Raw genomic sequence first — 23,424 nt, 5'->3', positions numbered from 1 at the left:
CGGGAATGGGATTGATCCATTGGGATTGTGTGCAGTGGGAGAGAACGGGAATGGGATTGATCCATTGGAATTGTGTACAGTGGGAGAGAACAGGAATGTGATTGATCCATTGGGATTGTGTACAGTGGGAGAGAACGGGAATAGGATTGATCCATTGGGATTGTGTGCAGTGGGAGAGAACGGGAATGGGATTGATCCATTGGTATTGTGTACAGTGGGAGAAAACGGGAATGGGATTGTTCCATTGGGATTGTGTACAGTGGGAGAGAATAGGAATGGGATTGATCCATTGGGATTGTGTACAGTGGGAGAGAACGGGAATGGGATTGATCCATTGGGATTGTGTACAGTGGGAGTGAACGGGAAGGTGTTTGATCCATTGGGATTGTGTACAGTGGGAGAGAATGGGAAGGGGATTGGTCCATTGGAATTGTGTACAGTGGGAGTGAATGAGAATGGGTTTGATCCATTGAGATTGTGTACAGTGGTAGAGAATAGGAATGGGATTGATCCATTGGGATTGTGTACAGTGGGAGAGAATGGGAATGGGATTGATCCATTGGGATTGTGTACAGTGGGAGAGAACGGGAATGGGATTGATCCATTGGGATTGTGTACGGTGGGAGAGAATGGGAATGGGATTGATCCATTGCGATTGTGTACAGTGGATGGGAATGGGATTGATCCATTGGGATTGTGTACAGTGGGAAAGAATGGGAAGGGGATTGGTCCATTGGGATTGTGTACAGTGGGAATGAATGGGAAGAGAGGGGAAGGGATGAGGGCAGAATTGTGGGAAATGCGTTGGACACAGTCAAGGACCCTGTCAACCACAGATGCAGTGAATGGGAATCCTCGGATGAGGAAAATGGAAGATGTCTAGAAGCGCTGTTGTGGATGGTTACATCATCAGAACAGATGTGACAGAGACGGAGAAACTGGTAGAATGGAATTGAGTCCTTACAGGAGGCAGGGTGTGAAGAAGTGTAGGTGAGGGAGCTGTGGGAGACACTGGGCTTACAATGAATATTTCACAGCCTAACCCCGTTGGAGACAGAGAAGTCGAGGATGGGAAGGGGAAGGTCAGAGAAGAGTGATTTACAAAGTTAGGGTGGGGACGAGGCAAAGGATTTGAGAACAAGAAGGGGAATTTTAAAATTGAGGTGTTGTATAACCGGGAGCCAATGTAGGTCAGTGAATACGGGGGTGATGGGGGAACTGGACTTGGTGTGTGTTAATGTAGGGCAGTGAGTACAGGGGTGATGGGCGAACGGGACTTGGTGTGTGTTAATGTAGGTCAGTGAGTACAGGGGTGATGGGGGAACGGGATTCGGTGTGTGTTAATGTAGGTCAGTGAGTACAGGGGTGATGGGCGAACGGGACTTGGTGTGTGTTAATGTAGGACAGTGAATACAGGGGTGATAGGGGAACGGGACTTGGTGTGTGTTAATGCAGGTTAGTGAGTACAGGGGTGATGGGGGAACGGGACTTGGTGTGTGTTAATGTAGGTCAGTGAGTACAGGGGTGATAGGGGAACGGGACTTGGTGTGTGTTAATGCAGGTTAGTGAGTACAGGGGTGATGGGGGAACGGGACTTGGTGTGTGTTAATGTAGGACAGTGAATACAGGGGTGATAGGTGAATGGGACTTGGTGTGTGTTAATGTAGGTCAGTGAGTACAGGGGTGATGGGGGAACGGGACTTGGTGTGTGTTAATGCAGGTCAGTGAGTACAGGGGTGATAGGGGAACGGGACTTGGTGTGTTAATGTAGGCCAGTGAGTACAGGGGTGATAGGGGAACGGGACTTGGTGTGTGTTAATGTAGGTCAGTGAGTACAGGGGTGATAGGGGAACGGGACTTGGTGTGTGTTAATGTAGGTCAGTGAGTACAGGGGTGATAGGGGAACGGGACTTGGTGTGTGTTAATGTAGGCCAGTGAGTACAGGGGTGATAGGGGAATGGGACTTGGTGTGTGTTAATGTAGGTCAGTGAGTACAGGGGTGATAGGGGAACGGGACTTGGTGTGTTAATGTAGGTCAGTGAGTACAGGGGTGATTGGGGAACGGGACTTGGTGTGTGTTAATGTAGGACAGTGAATACAGGGGTGATAGGGGAACGGGACTTGGTGTGTGTTAATGTAGGTCAGTGAGTTCAGCGGCGATAGGGGAACGGGACTTGGTGCGTGTTAATGTAGGTCAGTGAGTACAGGGGTGATGGGTGAACGGGACTTGGTGTGTGTTAATGTAGGTCAGTGAGAACAGGGGTGATGGGGGAACGGGACTTGGTGTGTGTTAATATAGGACAGTGAGTATAGGGGTGATAGGGGAACGGGACTTGGTGTGTGTTAATGTAGGTCAGTGAGTACAGGGGTGATAGGGGAATGGGACTTGGTGTGTGTTAATGTAGGTCAGTGAGTACAGGGGTGATGGGGGAACGGGACTTGGTGTATGTTAATGTAGGTCAGTGAGTACAGGGGTGATAGGGGAACGGGACTTGGTGTGTGTTAATGTAGGTCAGTGAGTACAGGGGTGATGGGGAACGGGACTTGGTGTGTGTTAATGTCGGTCAGTGAGTACAGGGGTGATGGGGGAATGGGACTTGGTGTGTGTTAATGTAGGTCAGTGAGTACAGGGGTGAGAGGGGGAACGGGACTTGGTGTGTGTTAATGTTGGTCAGTGAGTACAGGGGTGATAGGGGAACGGGACTTGGTGTGTGTTAATGTAGGTCACTGAGTACAGGGGTGATGGGGTAATGGGACTTGCTGTGTGTTAATGTAGGTCAGTGTGTACAGGGTGATAGGGGAACGGGACTTGGTGTGTGTTAATGTAGGACAGTGAGTACAGGGGTGATAGGGGAATGGGACTTGGTGTGTGTTAATGTAGGACAGTGAGTACAGGGGTGATGGGGGAACGGGACTTGGTGTGTGTTAATGTAGGACAGTGAGTACAGGGGTGATAGGGGAACGGGACTTGGTGTGTGTTAATGTAGGTCAGTGAGTACAGGGGTGATAGGGGAACGGGACTTGGTGTGTGTTAATGTCGGTCAGTGAGTACAGGGGTGATAGGGGAACGGGACTTGGTGTGTGTTAATGTAGGTCAGTGAGTACACGGGTGATAGGGGAACGGGGCTTGGTGTGTGTTAATGTAGGTCAGTGAGTACAGGGGTGATAGGGGAACGGGACTTGGTGTGTGTTAATGTAGGTCAGTGAGTACAGGGGTGATAGGGGAACGGGACTTGGTGTGTGTTAATGTAGGTCAGTGAGTACAGGGGTGATAGGGGAACGGGACTTGGTGTGTGTTAATGTAGGTCAGTGAGTACAGGGGTGATGGGGGAATGGGACTTGGTGTGTTAATGTAGGTCAGTGAGTACAGGGTGATAGGGGAACGGGACTTGGTGTGTGTTAATGTAGGTCAGTGAGTACAGGGGTGATAGGGGAACGGGACTTGGTGTGTGTTAATGTAGGTCAGTGAGTACAGGGGTGATGGGGGAATGGGACTTGGTGTGTTAATGTAGGTCAGTGAGTACAGGGTGATAGGGGAACGGGACTTGGTGTGTGTTAATGTAGGTCAGTGAGTACAGGGGTGATGGGGGAACGGGACTTGGTGTGTGTTAATGTAGGTCAGTGAGTATAGGGGTGATGGGGGAACGGGACTTGGTGTGTGTTAATGTAGGTCAGTGAGTACAGGGGTGATAGAGGAACGGGACTTGGTGTGTGTTAATGTTGGTCAGTGAGTACAGGGGTGATAGGGGAACGGGACTTGGTGTGTGTTAATGTAGGTCAGTGAGTACAGGGGTGATAGGGGAACGGGACTTGGTGTGTGTTAATGTAGGTCAGTGAGTACAGGGGTGATAGGGGAACAGGACTTGGTGTGTGTTAATGTAGGTCAGTGAGTACAGGGGTGATGGGGGAATGGGACTTGGTGTGTTAATGTAGGTCAGTGAGTACAGGGGTGATAGGGGAACGGGACTTGGTGTGTGTTAATGTAGAACAGTGAGTACAGGGGTGATAGGGGAACGGGACTTGGTGTGTGTTAATGTAGGTCAGTGAGTACAGGGGTGATAGGGGAACGGGACTAGGTGTGTGTTAATGTAGAACAGTGAGTACAGGGGTGATAGGGGAACAGGACTTGGTGTGTGTTAATGTAGGTCAGTGAGTACAGGGGTGATAGGGGAACGGGACTTGGTGTGTGTTAATGTAGAACAGTGAGTACAGGGGTGATAGGGGAACGGGACTTGGTGTGTGTTAATGTAGGTCAGTGAGTACAGGGGTGATAGGGGAACAGGACTTGGTGTGTGTTAATGTAGGTCAGTGAGTACAGGGTGATAGGGGAACGGGACTTGGTGTGTGTTAATGTAGGTCAGTGAGTACAGGGGTGATGGGGGAACGGGACTTGGTGTGTGTTAATGTAGGACAGTGAGTACAGGGGTGATAGGGGAACGGGACTTGGTGTGTGTTAATGTAGGTCAGTGAGTACAGGGGTGATAGGGGAACGGGACTTGGTGTGTGTTAATGTAGAACAGTGAGTACAGGGGTGATAGGGGAACAGGACTTGGTGTGTGTTAATGTAGGTCAGTGAGTACAGGGTGATAGGGGAACGGGACTTGGTGTGTGTTAATGTAGGTCAGTGAGTACAGGGGTGATGGGGGAACGGGACTTGGTGTGTGTTAATGTAGGTCAGTGAGTACAGGGTGATAGGGGAACGGGACTTGGTGTGTGTTAATGTAGGTCAGTGAGTACAGGGGTGATGGGGGAACGGGACTTGGTGTGTGTTAATGTAGGTCAGTGAGTACAGGGGTGATAGGGGAACGGGACTTGGTGTGTGTTAATGTAGGTCAGTGAGTACAGGGGTGATGGGGGAACGGGACTTGGTGTGTGTTAATGTAGGTCAGTGAGTACAGGGGTGATAGGGGAACGGGACTTGGTGTGTGTTAATGTAGGTCAGTGAGTACAGGGTGATAGGGGAACGGGACTTGGTGTGTGTTAATGTAGGTCAGTGAGTACAGGGGTGATGGGGGAACGGGACTTGGTGTGTGTTAATGTAGGTCAGTGAGTACAGGGGTGATGGGGGAACGGGAGTTGGTGTGTGTTAATGTAGGTCAGTGAGTACAGGGGTGATGGGGGAACGGGACTTGGTGTGTGTTAATGTAGGTCAGTGAGTACAGGGGTGATAGGGGAACGGGACTTGGTGTGTGTTAATGTCGGTCAGTGAGTACAGGGGTGATAGGGGAACGGGACTTGGTGTGTGTTAATGTAGGTCAGTGAGTATAGGGGTGATGGGGGAACGGGACTTGGTGTGTGTTAATGTAGGTCAGTGAGTACAGGGGTGATAGGGGAACGGGACTTGGTGTGTGTTAATGTAGGTCAGTGAGTACAGGGGTGATAGGGGAACGGGACTTGGTGTGTGTTAATGTAGGTCAGTGAGTACAGGGGTGATAGGGGAACGGGACTTGGTGTGTGTTAATGTAGGTCAGTGAGTACAGGGGTGATAGGGGAATGGGACTTGGTGTGTTAATGTAGGTCAGTGAGTACAGGGGTGATAGGGGAACGGGACTTGGTGTGTGTTAATGTAGGTCAGTGAGTACAGGGGTGATGGGGGAATGGGACTTGGTGTGTTAATGTAGGTCAGTGAGTACAGGGGTGATAGGGGAACGGGACTTGGTGTGTGTTAATGTAGGTCAGTGAGAACAGGGGTGATAGGGGAACAGGACTTGGTGTGTGTTAATGTAGGACAGTGAGTACAGGGGTGATAGGGGAACAGGACTTGGTGTGTGTTAATGTAGGACAGTGAGTACAGGGGTGATAGGGGAACGGGACTTGGTGTGTGTTAATGTAGGTCAGTGAGAACAGGGGTGATAGGGGAACAGGACTTGGTGTGTGTTAATGTAGGTCAGTGAGTACAGGGGGGATGGGGGAACGGGACTTGGTGTGTGTTAATGTAGGTCAGTGAGAACAGGGGTGATAGGGGAACGGGACTTGGTGTGTGTTAATATAGGTCAGTGAGTACAGGGGGGATGGGGGAACGGGACTTGGTGTGTGTTAATGTAGGTCAGTGAGTACAGGGGTGATGGGGGAACGGGACTTGGTGTGTGTTAATATAGGTCAGTGAGTACAGGGGTGATGGGGGATCGGGACTTGGTGTGTGTTAATGTAGGTCAGTGAGTACAGGGGTGATGGGGGAACGGGACTTGGTGTGTGTTAATGTAGGTCAGTGAGTACAGGGGTGATGGGGGAACGGGACTTGGTGTGTGTTAATGTAGGTCAGTGAGTACAGGGGTGATGGGGGAACGGGACTTGGTGTGTGTTAATATAGGTCAGTGAGTACAGGGGTGATGGGGGAACGGGACTTGGTGTGTGTTAATGTAGGTCAGTGAGTACAGGGGTGATGGGGGAATGGGACTTGGTGTGTTAATGTAGGTCAGTGAGTACAGGGGTGATAGGGGAACGGGACTTGGTGTGTGTTAATGTAGGTCAGTGAGAACAGGGGTGATAGGGGAACAGGACTTGGTGTGTGTTAATGTAGGTCAGTGAGTACAGGGGGGATGGGGGAACGGGACTTGGTGTGTGTTAATGTAGGTCAGTGAGAACAGGGGTGATGGGGGAACGGGACTTGGTGTGTGTTAATGTAGGACAGTGAGTACAGGGGTGATAGGGGAATGGGACTTGGTGTGTTAATGTAGGTCAGTGAGTACAGGGGTGATAGGGGAACGGGACTTGGTGTGTGTTAATGTAGGTCAGTGAGAACAGGGGTGATAGGGGAACAGGACTTGGTGTGTGTTAATGTAGGTCAGTGAGTACAGGGGTGATAGGGGAATGGGACTTGGTGTGTTAATGTAGGTCAGTGAGTACAGGGGTGATAGGGGAACGGGACTTGGTGTGTGTTAATGTAGGTCAGTGAGAACAGGGGTGATAGGGGAACAGGACTTGGTGTGTGTTAATGTAGGTCAGTGAGTACAGGGGGGATGGGGGAACGGGACTTGGTGTGTGTTAATGTAGGTCAGTGAGTACAGGGGTGATGGGGGAACGGGACTTGGTGTGTGTTAATATAGGTCAGTGAGTACAGGGGTGATGGGGGATCGGGACTTGGTGTGTGTTAATGTAGGTCAGTGAGTACAGGGGTGATGGGGGAACGGGACTTGGTGTGTGTTAATGTAGGTCAGTGAGTACAGGGGTGATGGGGGAACGGGACTTGGTGTGTGTTAATGTAGGTCAGTGAGTACAGGGGTGATGGGGGAACGGGACTTGGTGTGTGTTAATGTAGGTCAGTGAGTACAGGGGTGATGGGGGAACGGGACTTGGTGTGTGTTAATGTAGGTCAGTGAGTACAGGGGTGATAGGGGAACGGGACTTGGTGTGTGTTAATGTCGGTCAGTTAGTACAGGGGTGATGGGAGAACGGGACTTGGTCTGTGTTAATGTAGGTCAGTGAGTACAGGGGTGATGGGGGAACGGGACTTGGTGTGTGTTAATATAGGACAGTGAGTATAGGGGTGATGGGGGAACGGGACTTGGTGTATGTTAATGTAGGTCAGTGAGTACAGGGGTGATAGGGGAACGGGACTTGGTGTGTGTTAATGTAGGTCAGTGAGTACAGGGGTGATAGGGGAAGGGGACTTGGTGTGTGTTAATGTAGGTCAGTGAGTACAGGGGTGATAGGGGAACGGGACTTGGTGTGTGTTAATGTAGGTCAGTGAGTACAGGGGTGATAGGGGAACGGGACTTGGTGTGTGTTAATGTAGGTCAGTGAGTACAGGGGTGATAGGGGAACGGGACTTGGTGTGTGTTAATGTAGGTCAGTGAGTACAGGGGTGATAGGGGAACGGGACTTGGTGTGTGTTAATGTAGGTCAGTGAGTACAGGGGTGATGGGGGAACGGGACTTGGTGTGTGTTAATGTAGGTCAGTGAGTACAGGGGTGAGAGGGGGAACGGGACTTGGTGTGTGTTAATGTTGGTCAGTGAGTACAGGGGTGATAGGGGAACGGGACTTGGTGTGTGTTAATGTAAGTCAGTGAGTACAGGGTTGATAGGGGAACGGGACTTGGTGTGTGTTAATGTAGGTCAGTGAGTACAGGGGTGATAGGGGAACGGGACTTGGTGTGTGTTAATGTAGGTCACTGAGTACAGGGGTGATGGGGGAACGGGACTTGGTGTGTGTTAATGTAGGTCAGTGAGTACAGGGGTGATGGGGGAACGGGACTTGGTGTGTGTTAATGTAGGTCAGTGAGTACAGGGGTGATAGGGGAACGGGACTTGGTGTGTGTTAATGTCGGTCAGTTAGTACAGGGGTGATGGGAGAACGGGACTTGGTCTGTGTTAATGTAGGTCAGTGAGTACAGGGGTGATGGGGGAACGGGACTTGGTGTGTGTTAATGTAGGTCAGTGAGTACAGGGGTGATGGGGGAACGGGACTTGGTGTGTGTTAATGTAGGTCAGTGAGTACAGGGGTGATGGGGGAACGGGACTTGGTGTGTGTTAATGTAGGTCAGTGAGTACAGGGGTGATGGGGGAACGGGACTTGGTGTGTGTTAATATAGGACAGTGAGTATAGGGGTGATGGGGGAACGGGACTTGGTGTGTGTTAATGTAGGTCAGTGAGTATAGGGGTGATGGGGGAACGGGACTTGGTGTGTGTTAATGTAGGTCAGTGAGTACAGGGGTGATAGGGGAACGGGACTTGGTGTGTGTTAATGTAGGTCAGTGAGTACACGGGTGATAGGGGAACGGGGCTTGGTGTGTGTTAATGTAGGTCAGTGAGTACAGGGGTGATAGGGGAACGGGACTTGGTGTGTGTTAATGTAGGTCAGTGAGTACAGGGGTGATAGGGGAACGGGACTTGGTGTGTGTTAATGTAGGTCAGTGAGTACAGGGGTGATGGGGGAATGGGACTTGGTGTGTTAATGTAGGTCAGTGAGTACAGGGGTGATAGGGGAACGGGACTTGGTGTGTGTTAATGTAGGTCAGTGAGTACAGGGGTGATAGGGGAACGGGACTTGGTGTGTGTTAATGTAGGTCAGTGAGTACAGGGGTGATGGGGGAACGGGACTTGGTGTGTGTTAATGTAGGTCAGTGAGTATAGGGGTGATGGGGGAACGGGACTTGGTGTGTGTTAATGTAGGTCAGTGAGTACAGGGGTGATAGGGGAACGGGACTTGGTGTGTGTTAATGTAGGTCAGTGAGTACAGGGGTGATGGGGGAATGGGACTTGGTGTGTTAATGTAGGTCAGTGAGTACAGGGGTGATAGGGGAACGGGACTTGGTGTGTGTTAATGTAGAACAGTGAGTACAGGGGTGATAGGGGAACGGGACTTGGTGTGTGATAATGTAGGTCAGTGAGAACAGGGGTGATAGGGGAACAGGACTTGGTGTGTGTTAATGTAGGTCAGTGAGTACAGGGGGGATGGGGGAACGGGACTTGGTGTGTGTTAATGTAGGTCAGTGAGAACAGGGGTGATAGGGGAACGGGACTTGGTGTGTGTTAATATAGGTCAGTGAGTACAGGGGGGATGGGGGAACGGGACTTGGTGTGTGTTAATGTAGGTCAGTGAGTACAGGGGTGATGGGGGAACGGGACTTGGTGTGTGTTAATATAGGTCAGTGAGTACAGGGGTGATGGGGGAACGGGACTTGGTGTGTGTTAATATAGGTCAGTGAGTACTGGGGTGATAGGGGAACGGGACTTGGTGTGTGTTAATGTCGGTCAGTTAGTACAGGGGTGATGGGAGAACGGGACTTGGTCTGTGTTAATGTAGGTCAGTGAGTACAGGGGTGATAGGGGAACGGGACTTGGTGTGTGTTAATGTGGGTCAGTGAGTACAGGGGTGATGGGGGAATTGGACTTGGTGTGGTTAAGGACACAGACAGAAGGGTTTTGGATGACCTTATGTTTACAGAGGATGGAATGTGGGCAGTCGGTCAGGAATGCTTTGAAATAGTCAAGTACAGGGGTAACAAAGGCATGGATGAGGGTTTCAGCAGCCGATGAGCTGAGGCAGGGATGGAATGTTAGCCCAGAAACATGTGGGGAGAGGGGGATATAACTGAAGGGTTAGCCTGAGTACCACTCCATGTCTAAGCACAAATTGTAGGCCTGTGAGGCTCTGATCCCAAGAGTGTGGATGCTGAGGCCAACTGGAGTTTTCAAAACTGAGAGGTGGTGACTAGATGTGTAGATGAGGGTAAAGCAGTTGATGTAGTCTACATGGACCTCAGTAAGGCTTTTGATAAGGTCCCGCATGGGAAATTGGTTAAGAAGGTAAGAGCCCATGGGATCCAGGGCAATTTGGCAAATTGGATCCAAAATTGGCTTCGTGTCAGGAGGCAGAGGGTAATGATCGAAGGTTGATTTTGCGAGTGGAAGCCTGTGACAGTGGTGTACTGCAGGGATCGGTGCTGGGACCCTTGCTGTTTGTAGTGTACATTAATGATTTCTTCTTTGGCCTCCTTGTCTCGAGAGACAATGGATACGCGCCTGGAGGTGGTCAGTGGTTTGTGAAGCAGCGCCTGGAGTGGCTATAAAGGCCAATTTTAGAGTGACAGGCTCTTCCACAGGTGCTGCAGAGAAATTTGTTTGTCGGGGCTGTTACACAGTTGGCTCTCCCCTTGCGCCTCTGTCTTTTTTCCTGCCAACTGCTAAGTCTCTTCGACTCGCCACACTTTAGCCCCGCCTTTATGGCTGCCCGCCAGCTCTGGCAAATGCTGGCAACTGACTCCCACGACTTGTGATCAATGTCACACGATTTCATGTCACGTTTGCAGACGTCTTTAAAGTGGAGACATGGACGGCCGGTGGGTCTGATACCAGTGGCGAGCTCGCTGTACAATGTGTCTTTGGGGATCCTGCCATCTTCCATGCGGCTCACATGGCCAAGCCATCTCAAGCGCCGCTGACTCAGTAGTGTGTGTAAGCTGGGGATGTTGGCCGCCTCGAGGACTTCTGTGTTGGAGATACGGTCCTGCCACCTGATGCCAAGTATTCTCCGGAGGCAGCGAAGATGGAATGAATTGAGACGTCGCTCTTGGCTGACATACGTTGTCCAGGCCTCGCTGCCGTAGAGCAAGGTACTGAGGACACAGGCCTGATACACTCGGACTTTTGTGTTCCGTGTCAGTGTGCCATTTTCCCACATTCTCTTGGCCAGTCTGGACATAGCAGTGGAAGCCTTTCCCATGCGCTTGTTGATTTCTGTATCTAGAGACAGGTTACTGGTGATAGTTGAGCCTAGGTAGGTGAACTCTTGAACCACTTCCAGAGCGTGGTCGCCAATATTGATGGATGGAGCATTTCTGACATCCTGCCCCATGATGTTCGTTTTCTTGAGGCTGATGGTTAGGCCAAATTCATTGCAGGCAGACGCAAACCTGTCGATGAGACTCTGCAGGCACTCTTCAGTGTGAGATGTTAAAGCAGCATCGTCAGCAAAGAGGAGTTCCCTGATGAGGACTTTCCGTACTTTGGACTTCACTCTTAGACGGGCAAGGTTGAACAACCTGCCCCCTGATCTTGTGTTGAGGAAAATTCCTTCTTCAGAGGACTTGAACGCATTAATGATTTAGACATGAATATAGGAGGTATGATCAGTAAGTTCACAGATGACATGAAAATTGGTGGTGTTGTAAATAGTGAGGAGGAAATCCTGAGATTACAGGACGATATAGATGGGCTGGTAAGATGGGCGGAACAGTGGCAAATGGAATTTAATCCTGAGAAGTGTGAGGTGATGCATTTTGGGAGGATTAACAAGGTAAGGGAATATACAATGGATAGTAGGACCCTAGGAAGTACAGCGGGTCAGAGGGACCTTGGTGTACTTGTCCATAGATCACTGAAGGCAGCAGCACAGGTCGATAAGGTGGTTAGGAAGGCATATGGGATACTTGCCTTTATTAGCCGGGGCATAGAATATAAGAGCAGGGAGGTTATGATGGAGCTATATAAAACACTAGTTAGGCCACAGCTGGAGTACTGTGTACAGTTCTGGGCACCACACTATAGGAAGGATGTGATTACACTGGAGAGGGTGCAGAGGAGATTCACCAGGATGTTGCCTGGGCTGGAGCATTTCAGCTATGAAGAGAGACTGAAAAGGCTGGGGTTGTTTTCCTTAGAGCAGAGAAGGCTGAGGGGGGACATGATTGAGATATACAAAATTATGAGGGGCATTGATAGGTTAGATAGGAAGAAACTTGTTCCCTTAGTGGAGGGGTCAATAACCAGGGGGCATAGATTTAAGGTAAGGGGCAGGAGGTTTAGAGGGGATTTGAGGAAACATTTTTTCACCCAGAGGGTGGTTGGAATCTGGAACACACTACCTGAAGAGGTGGTAGAGGCAGGAACCCTCACAACATTTAAGAAGTATTTAGATGAGCACTTGAAACTCCATAGCAGACAAGGCTACGGGCCAAGTGCAGGAAAATGGGATTATAATAGTTGGGTGCTGTATGGCCGGAACAGACACGATGGGCCGAAGCGCCTGTTTCTGTGCTGAATAACTCTTTGACTCTAAGAGATTGATTGAGCTCTGTTGGGGAATATTGAGCAAAGGGGTTGAGGAACAGATCTAAGTGAGGTGCTGAATGGCCCCCTCCTCTTCCTGTGTGACAGGATCGAGGGGCTGAATGGCCCCCTCCTCTTCCTGTGTGACAGGATCGAGGGGCTGTTAAACAATGTGTTGGCTGTCTGATCTGAAATGGATATGTCTGACCTACCCCTTGCCTCCTCCGCCTCCTCCGCCCCTCCCTGTCCCGGCCTATCTTGCTGGACTACCGCAGCTGGGTGTGGTTGATGTAGTGGGCAGGAAGCCTGAGGCCTGGATTTTTGATTCGATCACAGGATATGTACCAACACTGGCTGATTTTTATTGTCCATTGCCAGTATCTGTGAGAGTGTTGAGTCATCCCCATGCTGGAGTCACATGTAGGCCGGACTGGGTTAGTACAGCCTGCTCCATTACCTGAAGCACATTCATGGAGCAGATGTGACCAGTTTAGGCTGTGAAGTAGATTTATAAAATCCTGCTTCACATCTTCCCCCGCTGGGATTGAACTGGGAACCTGTGTGTTACTCGGCCCAGGCCCAGGTCCACTCCACTGGGTGCAAGCCACAGTTTGTGCCTTGCCTGCTGAATCAGATTGTGCCCAGCCTTCCCTTTGCCAGGCTTCCTGTGTGGTTGCTGAGGCTGAGAATCTGTAGAGTGAGTCACAGCCTGAGGCCCGGATTGGGATTGGTTCCAGGCTCCAGGCTGAGCTCCCCACCAACAGTTAATACAAGCTGCCTCTCCTGGAACTTGCACTGACTGGTGCCGCAGTTTGTTGTCAGTTTGAACCATTGCCAGGAATCCACTCGCTTTCCCAGAGGCACAGAACATGTGACTCAGAGTTTTGTTAATAAATATGTCGCTCTGTAACTTGCCTGAACCGTTTCTGTGTCAGAGTGGAGGGACCTGGGGATTATTTAGACACAAATCTTTGAAGGTGTTAGTGCAAGTTCAGAAAATTGTGGGGAAAAGAAATACACGACCCTTAGTTTTATTAATGGAGCAATATTAAAGCAAGGATAAACCTTTATAAAATGGTTCCAGGGGTCAGGAAGTTCAGTTATGTGGATAGACTGGAGAAACTCCAGCTGTTCTGTTTGGGGAAGGAAGGTGAGACTGCACCAGAGAACTGCAGAACAGTTTGTCAGTTCCGAAGAAGGGTCACTGACCCGAAACGTTAACTCTGCTTCTCTTTCCACAGATGCTGCTAGACCTGCTGAGTGATTCCAGCATTTCTTGTTTTTGTTTATAAAACATTGGTTTGGCCTGAACTGTCCTGGGCACTGCATGTTAGGTTGGACATGAAGGCTTTCGAGAGGCTGCAGAGAAGATTTAGGAGAATGGTTCCAGGGGTCAGGAAGTTCAGTTATGTGGATAGACTGGAGAAACTCCAGCTGTTCTGCTTGGGGAAGGAAGGTGAGACTGCACCAGAGAACTGCAGAACAGTTTTGGTCTCCTTACTTAACTGCATTAGAAGCAGATCAGAGAAGGTTCACTGGGCTGATTCCTGGGATGAAGGGTTTGTTTTATGAGGAAAGGTTGAGCAGGTTGGGTCTTTACTCATTGGAGTTGAGAAGAATGAGAGGTGATCTTATTGAAACATATAAGATTCTGAGGAGACTTGACAGAGTAAATACTGAGAGGATGTTTCCCCTCGTGGGGGAGTCTAGAACTGGGGGCACAGTTTCAGAATAAGGGGTCTCCCTTTTAAGACAGAGATGAGGAGGAATTTCTTCTCTCAGAGGGAAGTTAATCTTTGGAATTCTCTTCCCCAGAGAGTAGTGGAGGCTGGGTCACTGAATATATTCAAGGCTGAGTTAGACAGAGTTTTGATCTCCAAGGGAGTGAAGGGTTCTGGGGGACAGACAGGAAAGTGGAGCTGAGACCACAATCAGATCAGCCATGATCCAGTTGAATGGTGGAGCAGGATCGAGGGGCCGAATGGCCTACTGCTGTTCTGATTGCTGATGTTTTTATATCAGGTTGAGAGATGATTTGATCGAGGTGTTCAAAATCATGAGGGGTCTGGACAGAATGGATTATGAGAAACTGTTGCCACTTGTGAAAGGATGGAGAATGAAAGGGCACAGATTTCAGGTGATTGGTAAAAGAACCAGAGGTGACATCAGGAAAAACATTTTTATGTTGTGAGTGGTTAGGATCCAGAATGCACTGCCTGAGGGAGTGGTGAAGGCAGACCCCCGTCTGCAAGTTCCCCTCCATGTCACACACCATCCTGACTTGGAACTATATCGCTGTTCCTTCACTGTCACTGGGTCAAAATCCTGGAACTCCCTTCCTAACAGCACTGTGGGTCTACATAGAATTAAAAGTAAGAGTAGGCCATTCGGCCCGTCGGGCCTGCTCCGCCATTCAAAAAAGATCATGGCTGATTGTCTAATTCAGTACTCTGTTCCCACTTTCTCCCCATATCCCTTGATCCCTTTGGCATTAAGAAATATATCTATCTCCTTCTTGAATATATTTAATGATTTGGCCTCCACTGCCTTCTGCGGTAGAGAATTCCACAGGTTCACCACCCTCTGAGTGAAGACATTTCTCCTCATCTCGGTTCTAACTGGTATACCCCATATCCTGAGACTATGACCCCTGGTTCTGGACTCCCCAGCCATCGGGAACATCCTCCCTGCATCTAGCCTGTCTAGTCCTGTGAGAATTTTATAGGTTTCTATGAGATCCCCTCTCATTCTTCTAAACTCTAGTGAATATAGGCCTAGTTGACCCAGTCTCTCTTCATACGTCAATCCTGCCATCCCAGGAATCAGCCTAGTAAATCTTCGTTACACTCCCTCCAGGGCAAGAACATCCTTCCTCGGATAAGGAGACCAAAACTGCACACAATATTCCAGTCTCACCAAGGCCCTGTATAACTGCAGTAAGACATCCTTGCTCCTGTACTCAAATCCTCTTGCAATGAAGCCCAACATGCCATTTGCCTTTTTAACCCGGGAACAATTCCGGTGCCTGGGACCAGCATGTGTGCAAAGTGTCTCCAGCTGCAGCTCCTGAAAGCCCAGGTTTCAGAGCTGGAGCAGTGGCTGGGGACACTGTAGAACATCCGCGAGTCGGAGAGTATCATGGATAGCACGTATAGAGAGGTGGTCACACCGCAGGTTCAGACTCCACAGGCAGGAAGGGAATGGGTGACTACCAGGCAGAGCAAGAGGACTAGGCAGGCAGTGCAGGAATCTCCGGTGGCTATTCCCCTGCAAAACAGATATACTGCTTTGGATACTGTTGGGGGGAATGGCCTCTCAGGGGAAAGCAGCAGCAGCTCTGTTCGTTGCACCGCAGTTGGCTCTGCTGCTCAGGGGAGGAGTAAAAAGTGTGGGAATGTAATAGTTTTAGGGAATTCAATTGTAAGAGGAATAGATAGGTGTTTCTGTGGCTGCAAAAGAGACTCCAGGATGGTATGTTGCCTCCCTGGTGCTCGGGTCAAGGATGTCTCAGAGTGGTTACAGGACATTCTGAAGGGGGAGGATGAACAGCCAGTGGTCGTGGTAGACATTGGTACAAACGACATAGGTTAAAAAAAAGGATGAGGTCCTAAAAGCAGAATATAGGGAGTTAGGAAGCAAGTTGAAAAGTAGGACCTGAAAGGTAGTGATCTCAGGATTAATACCAGTGCCACGTGCTAGTCAGAGTAGAAATAGCAGGATATATTGGATGAATACGTGGCTGAAGAGATGGTGTGAGGGGGAGGGTTTCAGATTCCTGGGACATTGGGACCGGTTCTGGGGGAGGTGGGACCAGTACAAACTGGACAGGTTACACCTGGGCAGGACCGGGACTGATGTCCTGGGAGAGTATTTGCGAGAGTGGTTGGGGAAGGTTTAAACTAAAATGGCAGGGGGATGGGAACCTTTGCAAGGAGTCAGAGGAGGGGGGATCAAAGACAAGAACAAAAGATAGTAAGAGGAATAAGAAAAGTGATAGGCAGAGAAATCAAGGGCCAGAATCAAACAGGGTCTACAGTGAAAAATAGTGGGAAGGGGACAAGTAATGTTAAAAAGACAAGACTTAAGGCTTTGTGCCTTAACACGTGGAGCATTCGTAATAAAGTGGATGAATTAATCACACAAATAGATGTAAACGGGTATAATATAGTCGGGATTACGGAGACATGGCTGCAGGGTGACCAGGGATGGGAAATGAACATCCAGGGATATTCAGTATTTATTCAGGACAGACAAAAAGTAAAAGGCGGTGGAGTTGCATTGCTGGTTAAAGAGGAAATTAACGCAATAGTGAGGAAAGATATTAGATCTGACGATGTGGAATCTGTATGGGTAGAGCTGAGAAACACTAAGGGGTAAAAAACGTTAGTGGGGGTTGTATATAGACCCCCAAACTGTAGTGGTGATGTTGGGAATGGCATTAAACAGGAAATTAGAGACGCATGCGATAAAGGAACATCTGTAATTATGGGTGACTTTAATCTGCATATAGATTGGGCAAATCAAATTCGTCACAATACCGGAGAGGAGGAATTCTTGGAGTGCATACGGGATGATTTTCTGGACCAATACGTTGAGGAACCAACTAGAGAACAGGCCATCCTAGACTGGGTATTGTGTAATGAGAGAGGAATAATTGACAATCTAGTGGTGCGAGACCCCTTGGGGATGAGCGACCATAATACGATAGAATTCTTCATCAAGATGGAGAGTGACGTAGTTGATTCTGAGACTAGGGTCCTGAATCTTAGTAAAGGAAAGTACAAAGGTATCAGGCGCGAGTTGGCCATGATGTATTGGGAAACATTACTTAAAGGGATAACGGTGGATAGGCAATGGTAAACATTTAAAGAGTGCATGGATGAACTGCAACAATTGTTTATCCCTGTCTGGCGCAAAAGTAAAACGGGAAAGGTAGGCAAACCATGGCTTACAAGGAAAACTAGAGATAGCATTAGATCCAAGGAAGAGGCATATAAATTTGCCAGGAAAAACAACAGACCTGAGGATTGGGAGCAGTTTAGAATTCAGCGAAGGAGGACCAAAGGATTGATTAAGAAGGGAAAATAGAGTACGAGAGCAAGCTTGCGGGGAACATAAAAACTGACTGTAAAAGTTTCTATAGGGATGTGAAGAGAAAAAGATTGGTGAAGACAAATGTAGGTTCCTTACAGTCAGAAACAGGAGAATTTATTATGGGGAACAAAGAAATGGCTGACCAACTAAATACATACTTTGGTTCTGTCTTCACAAAGGAGGACACAAATATCATACCAGAAATGTTGGGGAACACAGGGTTTAGTGAGAGAGAGGAACTGAAGGAAATCAGTATTAGTAGAGAAATAGTGTTGGGGAAATTGATGGGATTGAAGGCCGATAAATTCCCAGGGCCTGATGGTCTGCATCCCAGAGTACTTAAGGAAGTGGCCCTAGAAATAGCGGATGCATTTGTGGTCATCTTCCAAGATTCTATAGACTCTGGAACAGTTCCTACAGATTGGAGGGTAGTTAATGTAACCCCACTATTTAAAAAGAGAGGTAGAGAGAAAATAGGGAATTATAGACCAGTCAGCCTGATGTTGGTAATGGGGAAAATTCTAGAGTCCATTATCAAAGATTTTATAGCAGAACACTTGGAGAACAGTGGTAGAATCGGGCAGAGTCAGCATGGATTTACGAAAGGGAAATCATGCTTGACAAATTTACTGGAATTCTTCGAGAGTGTAACTCGTAGAATTGATGAGGGGGAGCCAGTGGATGTGGTTTATTTGGACATTCAGAAGGCTTTTGACAAAGTCCCACATAAGAGATTAGCTTGTAAAATTCAAGCGCATGGGATTGTGGGTAGTATATTGCGATGGATAGAAAATTGGTTGGCAGACAGGAAACAAAGAGTAAGGATAAATGGGTCTTTTTCCGGTTGGTAGGCAGTGACTAGTGGGGTACCACAGGGATCGGTGCTAGGACCCCAGCTATTCACAATATATATTAATGACTTGGGTGAGGGAACTAAATGTAACATTTCCAAGTTTGCAGACGACACAAAGCTGGGGGGGGAATGTGAGCTGTGAGGAGGATGCAAAGAGGCTTCAGGGTGATTTGGCCAAGTTGAGTGAGTGGGCAAATGCATGGTGGATGCAGTATAATGTGGATAAATGTGAGGTTATCCACTTTGGTTGTGAAAACAGAAAGGCAGATTATTATCTGAATGGTGATAGATTGGGAAAGGGGGAGGTGCAACGAGACCTGGGTGTCCTTGTACACTGAAAGCAAGCATTCAGGTGCAGCAAGCAAATAACATAGAAACATAGAAAATAGGAGCAGGAGTAGGCCATTCGGCCCTTCGAGCCTGCTCTGCCATTCATTATGATCATGGCTGATCATCCAACTCAGTAACCTGTTCCTGCTTTCTCCCCATACCCTTTGATCCCTTTTGACCCAAGAGCTATATCTAACTCCTTCTTGAAAACAAACAATGTTTTGGCCTCAACTGCTTTCTGTGGTAGGCTCACCACTCTCTGGGTGAAGAAATTTCTCTTCATCTCAGTCCTGAAAGGTTTACCCTGTATCCTTAGACTATGACCCCTGGTTCTGGAATCCCCCACCATCGGGAACATCCTTCCTGCATCTACCCTGTCAAGTCCTGTTAGAATTTTATAGAATTCTATGAGATCCCCCCATCACTCTTCTGAACTCCAGCGAATATAATCCTAACCGACTCAATCTCTCCTCATACGTCAGTCCCACCATCCCAGGAATCAGTCTGGTAAACCTTCGCTGCACTCCCTCTATAGCAAGAACATCCTTCCTCAGATAAGGAGACCAAAACTGCACACAATATTCCAGATGTGGCCTCACCAAGGCCCTGTATAATTGCAGAAAGACATCCCTGCTCCTGTACTCGAATCCTCTCGCTATGAAGGCCAACATACCATTTGCCTTTTTTACTGCCTGTTGCACCTGCATGCTTACCTTCAGTAACTGGTGTACGAGAACACCCAGGTCTCGTTGCACATTCCCCTCTCTCAGTTTATAGCCGTTCAGATAATAATCTGCCTTCCTGTTTTTGCTACCAAAGTGGATAACCTCACATTTATCCACATTATACTGCATCTGCCATGCATTAGCCCACTCACTCAACTTGTCCAAATCACCCTGAAGCCTCTCTGCATCCTCCTCACACCTCACTTCCCCCCCCCAGCTTTGTGTCGACTGCAAACTTGGAAATGTTACATTTAGTTCCCTCACCCAAGTCATTAATATATATTGTGAATAGCTGGGGCCCAAACACTGATCCCTGCAGTACCCCACTAGTCACTGCCTGCCAACCGGAAAAAGACCTGTTTATTCCTACTCTCTGTTTCCTGTCTGTCAACCAATTCTCAATCCATGCCAGTGTTTTACCCACAATCCCATGTGCTTTAACTTTACACACAAACCTCAGGTGGGACCTGATCAAAAGCCTTCTGAAAATCCAAATACACCACATCCACTGGTACATAGAACATAGAACATAGAACATAGAACATACAGCACAGAACAGGCCCTTCGGCCCACAATGTTGTGCCGATCCTTTGTCCTCTGTCAAGGACAATTTAATCTATACCCCATCATTCTCCTTTATCCATATACCTATCCAAAAGCCTTTTGAAAGTCCCTAAAGTTTCTGACTCAACAACTTCCCCGGGCAAGGCATTCCATGCCTCGACCACTCTCTGGGTAAAGAACCTTCCCCTGACATCCCCCTTATATCTCCCACCCTTCACCTTAAATTTATGACCCCTTGTAACGCTTTGCTCCACCCGGGGAAAAAGTTTCTGACTGTCTACCCTATCTATTCCCCTGATCATCTTATAAACCTCTATCATGTCACCCCTCATCCTTCTCCTTTCTAATGAGAAGAGGCCTAGAATGTTCAGCCTTTCCTCGTAAGACTTATTCTCCATTCCAGGCAACATCCTGGTAAATCTCCTCTGCACCCTCTCCAAGGCTTCCACATCCTTCCTAAAATGAGGCGACCAGAACTGCACACGGTACTCCCTTATCTATTCTAGTTACATCCTCAAAAAACTCCAGTAATTTGTTAAGCATGATTTCCCCTTCGTAAACCCATGCTGACTTTGCCCAATCCCGTTTACGCTTTCCAGGTGTTCTGCTATCACATCCTTTATAATAGACTCGAGCATTTTCCTCATTACTGATGTAAGGCTAACTGGTCTATAATTCCCTGTTTTTTCTCTCCCTCTTTTTTTAAATAGTGGGGTTACATCTGCCACCCTCGATTCTGTAGGAACTGTTCCAGAGTCTATAGAATTTTGGAAGATGACCATCAATACATCCATTATTTCCAGGGCCACTTCTTTAAGTTCTCTGGGATGTAGATTATCAGGCCCTGGGGATTTGTCAGCCTTTAACCCCATTAATTTCCCTAGCACTATTTTTTTACTGATACTGATTTCCTTCAGTTCCTCCCTCTCATTAGACCCTTGGTTCCCCAACATTTCTGGGAGGTAATTTGTGTCCTCCTTTGTGAAGACAGAACCAAAGTGTGTATTTAATTGTTCTGCCATTTCTTTGTTCCCCATTATAAATTCCCCCATTTCTGACTGTAATGGATCTATATTTGGGGGCCTATAGACAACCCCCTGCCCCTTGGTGTTTCTTAGCTCCACCCAGACAGATTCCACATCAGGATTCTCTGAGCTAATATCCTTCTTCACTATTGTATTGATTTCCTCTTTTACTAACATCACTACTCCACCTCCTTTCCCTTTTTGCCTATCCTTCCTAAATATTGAATACCCCTGGATGTTCAGTTCCCATCCTTGGTCATCCTGAAGCCATGTCTCCGTAATCTCTATAATATCATAACCGTTTATATCTATTTGCGCTGTTAATTCATCTACCTTATTGCGAATGCTCCGAGCATTAAGACACAATGTCTTTAGACTTGTCTTTTTAACATTGTTAGTTATCTTAGCTTTATTTTGCACTATGGCCCCATTTGTTTTCTCTGCCTTCCACTTTTGCTTCTTACTTTTCTGTCTTTCATTTCTGTCCTTGTTTCCCCCTCCTCTGTCTCCCTGCTCAGATTCCCATCCCCCTGCCATTCTAGTTTAAACCCCCCCCCCCTCCCCCCCACCTGCATGGACTGCAGTGGTTCAAGAAGGCAGCTCACCACCACCTTCTCAAGGGCAATTAGGGATGGGCAATAAATGCTGGCCCAGCCAGTGACACCCACATCCCATGAATGAATAAAAATAAAATTCATTTGAAGCATTCAACGGGGAATTGGATAGTTATCTGAAGAGAAAAACGTCTTGGGTCCATGGGGAAGCATAGTGGAGTAGGACAAGGTGAGATTCTCTGAGAGACACTGACATGACAGACCAAATGGCTTTTGCTGCAACCATTCGACGATTTTCTGGTCTCTGACGGTTGTCAGATTGGAGGAGATTTCAGGAATAGAGAGGCCAAGGAAGGATTTGAAAACGAGGATGCAAATTTTATATTGGAAGAGTTTCTGGACTGGGAGCCAGTGATGGTCAGCGAGTACATGGGGTTCATGATTGGACAGGACTTGATACAAGTTTGGAGATGGGCAGCAGAGTATTGAATGACCTCAAGGTTAGAGAGGGTAGAATGTAGGGCAAATGAAGAAAAGAAAATGCTGCACTCAGCACGTCTGGCAGCATCTGTTGAGACAGAAAGAGAGTAAATGACCTTTCATTAGAAAATGGTCTGATCCTCCCTCTCTCTCTCTCTCTGTCTGTCGGTCTCGATTGGAAGGATCTGTGCCATGTTGATGGGAGTGTCGGCACGACTATACAAGGAGCGGTTAAAACAAGAAGGGATGGGAACCAATGAGCGAGCTCACAAGTTCCTCAATCAGGATTATGAGCTCCTGAAGCAGGAATGTCTGGAGTCGGGAAGCCTGTTTGAAGACCCTCAGTTTCCAGCTGTTCCCACCTCCATCGGATTCAAGGAGCTCGCTCCGTACAGCTCCAAGACCCGTGGGATTGTCTGGAAAAGAGCAATGGTAAGGAATCACTCCTTCAACCATCCATCAATGGGTCATCTGCACAACTTTCTCAATCTCCGTTCATCCCTCTCTCCGCATTGACACACTCCCTCTCTCCGCATTGACCCTCTCCCTCTCTCCGCATTGACCCTCTCCCTCTCTCCGCATTGACCCTCTCCCTCTCTCCACATTGACACACTCCCTCCGCATTGACACTCTCCCTCTCTCCGCATTGACCCTCTCCCTCTCTCCGCATTGACCCTCTCCCTCTCTCCGCATTGACACACTCCCTCCGCATTGACACTCTCCCTCTCTCCGCATTGACCCTCTCCCTCTCTCTGCATTGACACACTCCCTCTCTCCGCATTGACACACTCCCTCTCTCCGCATTGACACACTCCCTCTCTCCGCATTGACACTCTCCCTCTCTCCGCATTGACACTCTCCCTCTCTCCGCATTGACACTCTCCCTCTCTCCGCATTGACACTCTCCCTCTCTCCACATTGACCCCCTCCCTCTCTCCGCATTGACCCTCTCCCTCTCTCCGCATCGACCCCCTCCCTCTCTCCGCATCGACCCCCTCCCTCTCTCCGCATCGACCCTCTCCCTCTCTCCGCATCGACCCTCTCCCTCTCTCCGCATCGACCCTCTCCCTCTCTCCGCGTTGACCCCCTCCCTCTCTCCGCGTTGACCCCCTCCCTCTCTCCGCATCGACCCTCTCCCTCTCTCCGCATCGACCCTCTCCCTCTCTCCGCATCGACCCTCTCCCTCTCTCCGCATTGACACACTCCCTCTCTCCGCGTTGACCCTCTCCCTCTCTCCGCATTGACCCTCTCCCTCTCTCCGCATTGACCACCTCCCTGTCTCCGCATTGACGCTCTCCCTCTCTCCGCA

At 48.7% G+C, this 23,424-nt stretch overlaps 1 protein-coding gene across 1 annotated transcript in view; it reads left to right on the top strand.

The window, feature by feature from the left end:
- Nucleotides 1–23,424, top strand: part of LOC137362157 (calpain-1 catalytic subunit-like) — a gene marked incomplete at its 3' end in the record, with an annotated part of 112,228 nt that overhangs the window by 8,954 nt on the left and 79,850 nt on the right. Inside the window, exon 2 of the mRNA XM_068026642.1 lies at nucleotides 22,298–22,547. Coding sequence (XP_067882743.1) covers nucleotides 22,308–22,547 — 240 coding nt within the window. The remainder of the gene's footprint in view (nucleotides 1–22,297; nucleotides 22,548–23,424) is intronic.

This window comes from Heterodontus francisci, unplaced genomic scaffold, assembly GCF_036365525.1.
Source record: "Heterodontus francisci isolate sHetFra1 unplaced genomic scaffold, sHetFra1.hap1 HAP1_SCAFFOLD_1044, whole genome shotgun sequence".
Lineage (NCBI taxonomy): Eukaryota > Metazoa > Chordata > Chondrichthyes > Heterodontiformes > Heterodontidae > Heterodontus > Heterodontus francisci.
Note: the sequence above shows the minus strand (reverse complement) of the source record. Positions and strands in the feature narration are given on the sequence as shown.